This window comes from Arabidopsis thaliana, chromosome 3, assembly GCF_000001735.4.
Source record: "Arabidopsis thaliana chromosome 3, partial sequence".
In the NCBI taxonomy this organism is placed as follows: Eukaryota; Viridiplantae; Streptophyta; class Magnoliopsida; order Brassicales; family Brassicaceae; genus Arabidopsis; species Arabidopsis thaliana.
In genome coordinates this window covers 16,963,757-16,976,366 of record NC_003074.8, presented here as the reverse complement: position 1 = coordinate 16,976,366, position 12,610 = coordinate 16,963,757, and the positions used below count along the sequence as shown (strand labels likewise).

General features: G+C 33.9%; 2 protein-coding genes and 2 long non-coding RNA genes across 10 annotated transcripts; 2 read left to right on the top strand and 2 right to left on the bottom strand.

Annotated features, from left to right (window-relative positions):
* Positions 1-3,370: 3,370 nt before the first annotated feature.
* Positions 3,371-3,677, top strand: AT3G07345. Its single transcript, NR_141317.1, has one exon. It is a non-coding gene; the product is annotated as an other RNA (long non-coding RNA).
* A 1,056-nt stretch (positions 3,678-4,733) lies between these two features.
* AT3G07335 lies at positions 4,734-5,007 on the top strand. The gene has a single exon (NR_141316.1). It is a non-coding gene; the product is annotated as an other RNA (long non-coding RNA).
* Positions 5,008-5,045: 38 nt separating this feature from the next.
* On the bottom strand, positions 5,046-7,944 carry NUDT9 (nudix hydrolase homolog 9). Of its 6 annotated transcripts, none has more exons than NM_001339239.1 (9): positions 6,998-7,944; positions 6,845-6,919; positions 6,651-6,707; positions 6,494-6,579; positions 6,327-6,385; positions 6,064-6,212; positions 5,823-5,966; positions 5,586-5,744; positions 5,046-5,492 (listed from the first exon to the last, which is right to left on the bottom strand). In NM_001339239.1, the coding sequence occupies exons 1-9, from the start codon at positions 7,082-7,084 to the stop codon at positions 5,478-5,480; spliced, it is 831 nt and encodes a 276-aa protein (NP_001327064.1). In that variant the 5' UTR covers positions 7,085-7,944; the 3' UTR covers positions 5,046-5,477. The 6 variants fall into 6 exon arrangements, with proteins under 6 accessions (NP_001327064.1, NP_190206.2, NP_001327061.1 ...); NM_114489.5 differs by having other exon boundaries at positions 5,046-5,469; NM_001339237.1 differs by having other exon boundaries at positions 5,046-5,469; positions 6,845-7,944.
* Positions 7,945-9,021: 1,077 nt separating this feature from the next.
* AT3G46190 (TRAF-like family protein) lies at positions 9,022-11,262 on the bottom strand (the record flags this gene model as incomplete). Of its 2 annotated transcripts, NM_001339236.1 has the most annotated exons (8): positions 11,133-11,262; positions 10,746-10,764; positions 10,282-10,444; positions 10,009-10,175; positions 9,825-9,878; positions 9,591-9,741; positions 9,352-9,500; positions 9,022-9,179 (listed from the first exon to the last, which is right to left on the bottom strand). In NM_001339236.1, the coding sequence occupies exons 1-8, from the start codon at positions 11,205-11,207 to the stop codon at positions 9,022-9,024; spliced, it is 936 nt and encodes a 311-aa protein (NP_001326080.1). In that variant the 5' UTR covers positions 11,208-11,262. The 2 variants fall into 2 exon arrangements, with proteins under 2 accessions (NP_001326080.1, NP_190205.1); NM_114488.2 differs by lacking the exons at positions 10,746-10,764; positions 11,133-11,262 and having other exon boundaries at positions 10,282-10,531.
* Positions 11,263-12,610: the final 1,348 nt, after the last annotated feature.

Genomic DNA, 12,610 nt, shown 5'->3' with positions numbered 1-12,610 from the left:
ATATAATACTGTCCTGAAATGTTGCCGTGGATAAAAGAAAACCGCCCAGTCCGAACCTAAATTGAGCCCGCCCATAAAAAACTCAAATTCAAAAATTCCGAAAGTTTTGGGACTTGTGGATAAAACTCAGAAAAACACATGTGTTCCAGAACTACATGTGGGTATCCGAATTATATAGAGATATATTTTCAATTGTATTTATTTTCTGTTTCTATATATAGATATATTTAAATTATATTCAGTGTCATATGTATTTACTAGTATCATATATACTAATATTATGAATTTTACATATAATCATGTATTTATATTTTGTATAAACAACTTTATTTGTTATCCTTAATTATATTTTAATTCTCTATTTTCATCCAAGTTTCTAACAAATTTGTAAACCCAAATCCACTCAAACATTAATAATTTAAACGATTATACAAAACAGAGTTTCATCAAAGTTTCTAATTTAAAACAGAAATACAAAAAGTAGTGAAAAAAATCTAAACAACTTCTTCTCATACTCCACAACTACTTGCTATCGATGTAATACCTTCAATTCTATCATTAAAGTATTCTTCAATGTCACCTACAATTTAAATATATAAACCAATAAATAAAAAAATTAAGTATAAAAAATAGACTATTCTTTTTTACCTTCTAACTCTGCAAAACCACGTGGTCAGTTTCTAGAACATAGTAAGGCTTGAACAATGTCACGTACAATTTAAAGATATAAATCAATAAATAAAAAAAAATAAGTATAAAAAATAGTCTATTCTTTTTTACCTTCTAAGTCAGTTTTGAATATTTTTAGTACGTAGCAAGGCTTGAACATTTCTAGAAAGGAGGCGATTTTTGAAAGGGATCAAAACCCGACCTCCAATACTAAATGATGACTTTGCTGCCACTTTGTGTTGCTTCTCGTATAATAGGCCAATTATAAAATCAGAAAAGTAAATTTCATTTCACAATTTTATTCCTAAACACATAAGAAAAAATATGATTAATTTTTGAGAGAACATATCAAACAAAATATGTATTATGTTGAAAGAATTAAATAATTTTACATGGATCACAATACATTTTCAAGAAAACGATTACATATAGGAGAAAAGCTTTTCTAGTTTTTTTTTTGTTTTTTGGGTTTTAACTGAAGAGAATTAAATTATTATTTTTAGTGACTGCAAGAAAAGAAAGAAAAACAAAAGATTGTTAGTTTATAGGAAATTCCCACAAATAGCAACATTTCAAGTTTTTTGGACAAAAATAGCACTCAAAAGTTTTTTGGACAAAAATAACATTCAAATAATACATAAATTCATCACCAAAAATTTCAGACAATATTTTCTCGCTAAAACAATTTTCGTCAAAAATTTCTCGTAAAAAAATAGAATTCAGAAAGGATTTTACAAAATTTAGGAAGAATTCTAAGCATTACTTCTTGGTGTGTAAACTTCACAACTTACAAAATCCTGAGCTTAGTTTCTCTTAACATAATTTGGTCATTTGATCTTTTGTTTATCTATATTCCATCAGTCGATTCTGCAAGCATTGTAGTCACATTGTGAGACTTTTCTGTCCTTAAAGAAGTGGCTTCGAAGTCATTCATGCCATGGGAGATGTCTAAACTTTCACCAAAGCTTAAGGTTCATCTTTCCCTCTCTTATGGACATCTCACAAGTCATAAAGAGTCTTTCAAGGATTGTCTCAAGGTGGAGATTTATTGAGTGTGAGCCAACTTGAAAGAAACTTAAGAAGAAGCCTCTATTGGAAGCAGAGGGTCTCAAGTCTCAAGTCTTATGTCACATGAGTGCACGTGATGGTCCAAGACGGTGCGTTTCACCTAAAGAGATCAGAGTCTTCTAGAAGGAGATATACAAGGTGTGACTGAAGAAATAACAACATCTATTTATGACTTGTTATTTTTGCCCTTAATCTCTGCTTTCAACTAAGTGGATTTTTGCTATTGACTGAAGAAATAACAACATCTATTACTTGTGTTCTATGGAGTCTGGATGGCAGATTCATTGGTAATCCTTTATGCTATGTGTGTTTTTAATTAGTAGTACTTCATGTCTTCTCTCTCATTTTAAATATATTTTTGTAGGGGTTTCATTTAATAAGAGTTTGATTCATTTATATAAGGGGTTTGTGCAAAAAAAATGTTTCTAACTCATCTATGTTTTGCAACTTTACCCTCCATCTCCAACAAATGCAGATTAATCTTTTGAAGTCTAAAATAATACGCAATATGACCCTTATACGTATATTGTAGACGTTTTTACGTTCACATATATTAGATATTTAAAATTGTGAAGGTAGAGTTGAACACTTCGTCAAGAGAGCTTTGATTTAACATAATATATGTCAATATTTTACAAAATTGATGGTAGCAAAAGAAGGGCGAAAAAGGGTTACAATAAATATTATTTTAGACTTCATAGTATTAATTTGCATTTGTTGAAGGTGGAGGGTAAAGTTGCAAAAATAGATGAGTTAGAGGATCATCTTTCCCTTTATATAACCATGACTTTCTCCGGCATCTTGAGGTGGCTCGCTTGATCCTTAAACGATCATCTTTTCCATAAAAAATTGACATTTTTATTCCATATAACTTATACAATCATTTCCTGTAGATTGAAGCTCATATAGGTTCTGTAACTAACATAGCTTTTTCGCATCCCCACAAAAACAACCAAGTATAGTTAGTTGTGGAGATGACAAACTAATCAAGGTGAGACACGAACCTAAAGTTGTTTTGGTTATCCTAATGTTAACTTGTCAGTTGTTTAACTATTTGGTGTAAAACAGGTATGGGGATCTTGAGGGTTGGGTTTATTACACTTTTCATGGTCATGAAGCTCCTGTATAATGTATATTCAATTGTCTACATGAAAGAGAAATTTTTTAAGGTATGTAGAATTGTACTCATAGTTTAGTGCTTCTTGGATGAGTCAAAATTAATATTCTTCTCTTGATTTCAGTTCATTCGTTCAACTGATACCAATGGAAACATAAGGGCGTGGTATTATATGATACAAAGTGTTCAAAAGAAAACTAGAAATGTCCAAGTGGCTGATGTACAACATTGCTCTACAATGCTGATGGGAACAGGTTATAGTTGCGATTTATAAGATTTCCTACTTCAAACTCTTTCAACAAACTTCACTATAACTATTATGCATTTTCTTTGGCAGGTTGTTTTGTTGTGGAACCAGTAAACTGAGAGACTCACCCCTCATGCAGATCACAGAAAAGAAAGGAATAGTCAAGAGAATTTATAGTGGGCTGACTAATAAACTGGGAGGCGTGGTTCAGTTTCAGTCTTCAAAAAAACCCATCCTAGTCAAGACGGGCTGATCAAGTTTTGGCATATGGACAGCGTCGATCTTCTGAGTACAACAGATGCCGAAGGTGGGATTGCGGTTCGACAAAGAAGGCAACCTTCTAGCTGTTTCACGAGGGAGGGTTTTAAGATTCTAGCGAACTCAACAGGTTCTAAACTTCTGCAATAAGTCATTCACTTTGGTATATTTTTCCCTTCCTCAATAGCCTAGTTCCTCTGATGCTGTGACTGTAAATGCGGATTCTGCAATGGGTTTTGCTTTAGATTCTGTTTGATTCTGTCTCCTCTTTAGCTTTTCGTTTTCTTCTTCTACTTCATTGAACTTTTCCTGCAACCGAATATGTTCATAGTAAAAGTAATGCAGATCCTGGCAATGTGTTTTGTTTTAGATTATGTTTGATTGTTATCACTTCCAACTTGTGTCTCCTTTAGCTTTTCCATATTTTTTCCTTTAACTTCTCGTGTGAAATCATTTAACTTGTGTCTTCACTATGAACATATTCTCCTGGAACAGAATAAGTTCATAGTGGGAGCCCAAAACTCTGAAAAAAAATGCCACGCTTAGTCACTCACTCACACACCAATGGTCTATCGATTAGAAAATGAAAAATTTGTGTTACCTCAGCAGAGTCTCTGAGTCTAACAAGAACTCCAGTGGTATTCAATCTTGAGGCTTACGTTCTCCTTCTTTCTAATGCTTAGAGCTCAGTAGAAAGAAAGTGAGTTAGCAGATCCAGGACCCATTTTACCAGCCTTTGCTACTAACTGCCTTCTTCAACTCTAGTGTTCATTCCACCGTTGCTTTATGGTTTAAGCCTAACTCATTGTACTTCTCTTGTAGCTCTGTGTAGTGTTCAACAAATTTGGCCTGACCAAGAACAGCTATTGGAAGTGCATCCTCTGACTCCTCAGAAGATTGTTTCTATTTTTTAAGCTGTGCTTCAACTCTGTTGTCCCTTCCATATGATGATATACATCCTGATTCACAATGAATCCAAAAATGTTAGTTTCGGGATAGCTGTAGTTATAACTAAATCTATAAAATATACATATCTGCTAAGTCTGCAGGAAGGACAGAGTGGCGACAGAGGTCCATCATCTGTTAAAGATTTATCATCCTGCAGTATCTCTGTGGAAGGCCGAAGGTTGAATGTTCAAGTTATCAGAAGACAAAAAAAACTGAGCATAGGTTTGATTGCAGGGTTCAGCGGACTGTCCATATGGAACTTTCTAATGGGTATGGTTCTCGTTCTTATTTCAGGGGATACAAAAGTTCTAGCTGCAGTCTAAAGCAGGAACTACGAAGAATGAAATTGTTGACAAGGCTTGTTTTGAAGTCATATGGATGCCTAAAACCGGGCAGATTGGTATCTTTAAATGCATGTAGTTTAACCATGTCTGGATGCTGTTTTTGTGGCTTCAGTTTGTGATTCCTGGTTATTACCATAAACACGCTTAGAGAACAGAAAATGGCGGCCTTGGCTTTTTTAGTCTTTCCAAAGACAACTCTCCCTTTCTTGAATAGAATTCCATGCAGTGATCTATTGTATTCTTACGTTCCATTTGTCTGAGAATGTTTTACAGAACTTGGTTCTCAATCACTGCATTATCTATATAGTTCTGAATCATCGGTTTTGAGAATGGTGGTGCTGCTACGGCTATTTTATCTGCACTTTTTAGGAGTATATTCCAACAAAGCCAGAGGAATTTTCATCCAAAACAGGGTAAACGCATGAATCATAATGGTATTTGCGTGAGATTTGTAAGCTTTCATATTCCCCATGTTGTAGGTTCTACAGAAACGAAACCCTTACCATTTACATATGTGAACAAATGAACCTGTTATCCAACATAACTTAGAGCTTTCTATCCCTGAATTACATGATAGTTACTCATTATCATGGATTTTACAAATTAATACGGTTAATCTAATAAAAGTTACTCGAAAATGACATGATCATTAGCAAACAATAATTCACAACTAGGTGTAAAGTTTAAGTATCTTCCTCTTACGTTGCTATTAAAGACGTTTCCTTAGTGTTCTTGAGACGTTGAAGCATCAGTTCGTAGAGAGCGAATCCGCCATGATGGCAACCTGGCATTCTCGATGTCATCATCTTCAGCTCATCCTGATCGATTATTTAAAGCACATCTACAGTTACATTCGTGATGAGATCATAACATTTAGAGAGTAAAAAACATGCAGTCGATGGTTTTTTCTTCCTTGATGGATTAGAGAACTAACCAATGAGACAGTGTGGAGCTGTGTTGACTCGAACCCATCTTCAGCGCTAGAGTATAATCTTTGAATGTCATCTGAATGATGACTACACTTGAGGTAGAAAAACATAGCTGGTCTTACATTCAACTCCCTTCGAGATATACCGATGAAGAGAGGCGAGCTCTGTAATTGTATAAAAGATCAATCAGATATCTCTCGGGACGCCTAAGTGAGAGACCAAAAGAACTCATTCCGGCTTACAAGTGATGATGCTGGTATTCCAGTTTCTTCGACAACTTCACAGATAATGCTATCAAACATTTCTTGAGTTACCTTCTTGTTTAAAACCTCACCGGTTTGAACATTGTTTTCAAGCTGATGATAATCAATACCTACTGCTGTTGGCTGCAATGTTTAAAGTCATCAACAACAATGCTAAAGAGTTAGTAACAGACACAATATGGTGATGCTTAATGTAAATAAGGATGCTTCATGTAAATACCTCTGGATGGCCCCCAGGGAATACATAGTGTCCTGGAAATTCCCCAACATTATTACTCCGACGTAACACAATAATCTTCTTATCAGAAGTTTCGATAACTGCACCATTTCCCAATGGACTTGAGGTGTGTCGACATCTAACAGAGTCATCTGTGAGAGAACAAAACTATAACGATAAGAAACCTGATCAAACCACCTGGAAGCTCTCCAGTTCCCCAACACAAAACTAGAGGCAATGATAACTAAATTCCTCAGAGGATATACCTTCTGATGTAACAAGGAACTTCTCCCACAGAGAACTCAAATTCGTTCCTACAAAAGTCCTTGGAAACCATGTCCATGATTAATAATTCTCTCCATCAAACCATACAATGTAAACCAGAAATCAATAAACTAGAAGCATAATCCTGTGAAGGAGATAAATGAGAAACCTGTAATCTGTCAGGCCAAGACGAAGACAAACGTGTGGCACTTCATTGGTACTACCATCATCATCATCTAAACAATATCCTCCATACTGAAAATTTTAACTAAGAGTAAGCTTATCGAAACATAACATGAACGTTTGGTAAAACAATAGATACATACCCTAAATTTTTGGCCATTGAACAATGATGAATTTCCCTGTGATCTCTGCTCCCAAACCTAAATTTTCAAAAGTAATCAAACCTAAATTGATTAGAGTTTCGAAATGGATCTTCGTCATTGAGATTGAGTTTTTTTTTTCAAATTTCGATCAACAAGCATTATTGAATTCTAGATACTCCATTTTCGGTTCTCACCTGTGAAATAGAATCTTCTAGACCAGGATCTTGACGAGGAATCCGATCATGCGATTTCGAGAAATCCACTGAGACCTTTTTTAGCATCGAAACAACAATATCGGATGATTAAGGATACTAAGTCACATTGTATAGATTCGATTGGAGAGAAACCTGAGACGGAGAGAGGCCAGAAGGACATGAGAGAAGAAGCTGGTATCGTGAACCTTCAGGATTCATCTCTTCTGCTAGTTTCGCCATGGAAGAAGCTCGAACACAGAAAGAAAAAAATGAGAGAGGAATGAAACCATTAATGGGCTGAAATCACTAAATGGGCCGATAAATAAACCATTAATCCCAAGAAGGGAACTAATGGGCCGAAGCTTAAATCTATTTTATATTTTTGTCAACGCTTTAATCTTTTGATAAGTTGTTCTTCCTCTCTTTACTTCTTTGCACAATAAAGCTCTGCATGAGCTATTCAAGTCCCTAGTTTATTTCTATCTTAATAAGCTCATTGGAGCATAAATCTACTTGCTTTGGCTTTGTTAACACCCCTTAGTTCAATAAGACCATTCAAACTGTCAACTGATATGATTACAGATACAACTCTTGATGATACATGTTCAATCTTCCAAGTCGATAATGAATTCACTCTAGAAGAAAACGTTGCATGTATTGAGAAAAACAATTCCTTAAAAATTATGGTTTTGTTGACTAGTTGTACCAACGAGCTGATCATTTGATTATGTTGGATATTGTACCACTGATATGGTGATGGTGAATGAGAGGGACTTCGTCTTTGTTACTGGTCAAAATGGCGCCATTACGTATCAAAAGGCTAGCTAACGGAATCTGACTTCCACTGACGGCCATATTTGCCCCGACTTTGATGACGGCTCCGCTGAAGCCAACTGGGTTAGTTTCAAGTGGCGTGGTGGCAGATGATGGGACAGGATCAAAGTCGTAGATGAAACGGCTGGAAGTAACGGAAGTAACAAATAGAGTTAAGAAGAGAAGTGAGAATAGTTGAAAGAACATTTTGAAAGAAGCATATATATATTTGATTTGAGAGTAAGTTTAGGTATTTTTGGTTTGGATTTGTGAATGATTACTATTATGATATGATTCATCATTCATGCATGAGTCATTTATATATATGGGTGCGTGCATGTATGGATTAGGAAGGAAGATGTAGTGCGCGTACATAATAGATTATATATATATAGGAGATGGATGGTGGTAGGTTCCCGTTTGCAGGTGGTGGTATACATCTAGTAATAGATTAAAAAAAAAAATTGTAGTAAGATATGTTTGGTTAGGATATATGAAGTTGGTGAGATATTTTGGCCACGTCCACGAGGGGAGTGGGTCAAAGTGACAATGTTAGACATATGTTAGTCTTCTTTTTTTCCTTTTAACGTTATAGATGAGGGGTTTTGAAAAAAGTTCCAAAGGCATACTGAGAATACAACTTCCACAAGATTACGATTTTCCAAAAGTTAAAAGTCTTTTGCTAGAAATATATTAAGCAGTATTTACAAACTTACTAAACTAGATGATTGAGTAGAGGTCAGATAAGACATTTAACTTGACATTAACCAATATATACGTCATATTATAAACGATGATTAATCTCCTGTTTCCTCAAACATACGGATTCGCCAACAAAAAAAAAGTCAAGCTATTGTTTTCTTTTTAATCTCTCGGTAGATCTAGCTAGTTTTGATCTTTTTTCATGTATCTCTTAGACTCATACATAGTAAGCAGTCACTATAGTTTAACACTTTAACATAAGTTCATTTCTAAGCAAATTGTGTAGTCGCGTTGAATATTAAAAACTATATCAGATTTATTATATAACGATCAGGGATAATGAAATAAATGGGTACGTAAAAGTATTTTTTAATATTCTTTATAATTTTGGAGAGACATAGAGTACAAACAACATAGTAAATTGTGGAAAAAGAGTTTTATGGAAACCTTTCTTATTTTGAAATATATAGAAACAGTAGAGGTAGAGGGTCTCGCATGGCTTCGAGTAGATGATGCATGAAGCCTTTGACGATCCATTGATAAAACGTCTCAAGTTTTTCCAAAGAGATCTCCCGTTTGAACCTCCAACAAATGACATTGTAAACAAAAACACAAATAGAAAAAACGAAAGTGGTCGTAGGTTCTTTTAGGGCTCACAAGCCCTAATTAATTGGAGTTTGTTTAGAGATGGCCATGATCTCAACTTCAACTTCAAGCAAATCGTCCACAACAAAACCTTTGGTTGCATCTTGAAGATCTGCGAGAGGTATAAACTCCTGGTAACCCCATCCATTTTCTGCTGCATTAGGCCATCCCTCAACTTACCATAAGAAAACAAAAGAGCCACAAAAGAAAAACTTCAAACAAATAATAATTTAATTTTGATATATACTTGTATAATGATATTTCTTTTGTTATTAAATATCAAACTAAAAGTTTTCTTCCTCTCTTTAAATGATCGAGTATATCAAAGAACATACTAAACCACTCACCTGGCTTCTCCACATTGTCGGATCCGATTTGGTTTAGAACTCGTAGTGTGGCTCGAACGTAATTCTTTTCATTAGACTCACTCAACAAGTAGAGTGACAAAGAATTATCCTTTCCAACACCATCTCCATTTGGATATACTTTCAAAACCCTAATTAAAACCATCATATAAATTACTAACACATAGATATATAACAAAATGTATTTGTGCCCATACATGTAGAGAGTGAGAGAGAGTCACCAGTTTCTGTCTCCAGAAGAAAACGGGTCGGATGTGTAAGAGTCGAGAGTGAGGGTAGAGAAATTGGGGAGGCTCCAAGTGAAAACAGGGTTGCTTATGTTTTCATCATAGGAGAAAACTTCTGATTTGTTGCGTTGAGCAACGAAGACATCTATGCCAAACACACATTATCTCCATCGGTAATGAATTTGTATGGATCTATTGTCGCCGTGGAAAACGATGCCGTAGAAAGACCAATCCACCTTCCCCACTCCTGTTGTACACTATCAAACTTTACCGGCTCGACTTCTACAACAACAAAGGAAAACGACGTTAATCTTGGAGCCATAAATCGCTATGTAAATTCTTCAACAACCAATGAAAATACACATTCGTCTTACATTACATACCAATGAATCAATCCTCTAAGTTGAAGTACCTTGGTATGTATAATACTCGCTAATGCCATAGTTGTAGACGAAGAACTTGATCTCCGCATACACATCTAATGGTGGGTCGGTGATGCTTGAGTCATCAATTTTTACATAAAGATAAATAAGTCCTCTTGTGGTGTCCGAGTTTCCGTTAGGGTAGATTTTGAACGTCCTTTTAAAACGTTAATTTAAGAAAAAGAATAAGGGTTACAATTAGAAACATATATAAGCTAGGTAACAAATTAATGTTGTAATGGTCTTTAACGAAAACGACGTACCAGTTGATTCCATCGACAGTGAAAGGAAGGGACTCGTAATATCCATTGTTTACTAGCTCCATCATTTTCCCAAAAGACTCGAACGTGACGCTGTAAGTTGTTGGAGGACGTTCTCTCCAATATGGTAGAAGAGCGGTCTTGAGCTTCTCGTGTTTTTGTGACCCTTTAGAAGTTACTTTTAATTCGTATTTAGACATTTTTGATATATCAACTTATTATTTCTAGTAGCAAGAAATATTAAGAAAAAATTAAAAGCCATGGTATGTTTACGTTTGAACATTTTGATGATCTAAAAAATATATTAATAATGTATGTCTAAGATTTCGAATATTTGGAACAATAATTCTTATTTTTTGTAAATAATAATAATAATAATGTTGGTGTAGAGCTTTTATGAAGAAAGAAAAATTATATGATATAGTTTTCAATTTTGACACAATTGTTGTAGTTCATCCTTTGCGTACCTTCGGATATATCAGATTCCTGTATTCAAATGGAAAATTATGAAGAAAAATAAATAAAATAAGAAAAAGTCAAATACTCAATAAGAGTCATTGACATTAGTTACTTTTTTCTACTAACAATCACAACTTGCTTACAAATTGGTCCATTTCAGAAAAATGACTCGAAGATTAATAGGATGTGTTCATATAATTTGATCATTCACGGCTCAACAAATATATATCATCAAAACTCAAAAGAACTATCTATGAATCATGCATTAATACCGTCATAATTCATCATACATCACAAAAAATTACTAATCAAGAAACACCTCCAAGACTAAACAAGTCAACCCCTCTAAAATTCATGGATTATCGCAAACCGAAAATAGAAGCCAAAGAAAGTACCTCTTTGATATCAGCTTTTTTCCATAATAAATCATTGCTAATGATCTCTTCTTCTTTGATTGCATCTTTTTCCATGATAAACCAGATGGGAAAAATGAGTCCTTCACAATAACCACGTTTTACTCCGTCTTGGGAAATATTCTCAAAACTGCCTTTTTGTGTCTGATATTTAAGCAATAGTTTCAGCTTTTATAAAGACTTTCTTGACGTCAAACAAAAAATAATAAAAGGTTTCCCCTAAATAAATAAAGACTTTCTTTTGAGTCGTTTATGTGAATTGGTCGTGTTATGGAGCTTTTTTAAAGATGGGACATTGGTGAAGTTATAAGTTGACAATTTGAAAAGGGAAACATTATTTTAAGATACATCAACTAACTAAAGTCTTTTAGAAAAATACACTTACATTTTTGGCTACCCGAATGATAATACATGAACTCTTTGATTTTATTGTAAAATAGCTTCTTCATTTTTGATAAAGGGTTTTGTTGTATTGTAAATCTATATATTTTTCCTTATGAATGATTGTTTGTAACCAACATGGATTCATTATCATCGCCATGTTTTTTTTTCTTTGTTTGTACACTCAATTTAAATCTGATTTTTTTCCTTTTGATGAGAGTTTCCATCGAATGAGACCTAAATCATTACGTTTGAAATCTGTTTATAGTAATATTTTGCTGACTTTATTATTGTTAAATCCATTATTTCATTTTTTAAAATTTCTATATTTCTACATCTAACTAATTAGAGACATGCATCCTCTTCTTTTTTTTTCTTTTTTTTTCTTTATGTTACTATGTTACTATGTCGACACAAATTGTTTTTAAGTACAAGATTTTTAAGTCTTTTTTAACTTAATAATAAACCAACCGGCTTCATTTGGTCATTAATAAATCTGAATATAGTTTCAACATTCCAACAACCATGGCCACATAGTGGTTATATATATAACGATAAATATACTTAATTATTTATCAACAAATTATATACTTTGTTGATGAATTAGATTAATAGATGGAGATTAACATGTACTCGTGAGGCCTATTGGCATTAACAATTGCTGAAGCGTAGTCATAAATGTTGAGTTATCTCGATCGTGATCATACTTCATCAAGTTCTTCCAAATATGATCTCGGGTAACTAGTTCGCCTTCTTCAACAATTGCGTGTTTAAGCTAAAAACATTTTATCGTAAAAGTACAAAACATTACACATATTTTACCACTAATTTCCTGCTAATAAGAATGGTTTTATATTTCTCGAGATTAAAATATGTAGTTAAATTTGCAAAGCGAAATTAAACTTTTGGACTTCGTAATTTAATTTTAGCAAATAATTTGGATAGACATATGTCGTCATGCATAATTAACGTGGCTAGGAGTTTATTGGATAGGCAAAAAGTCAACTAGAATTCATATATAAATACAACCTCGTCTTTTGATTATAAAAGTGTGACAAAGAACAATAAAGAAGAAAAGG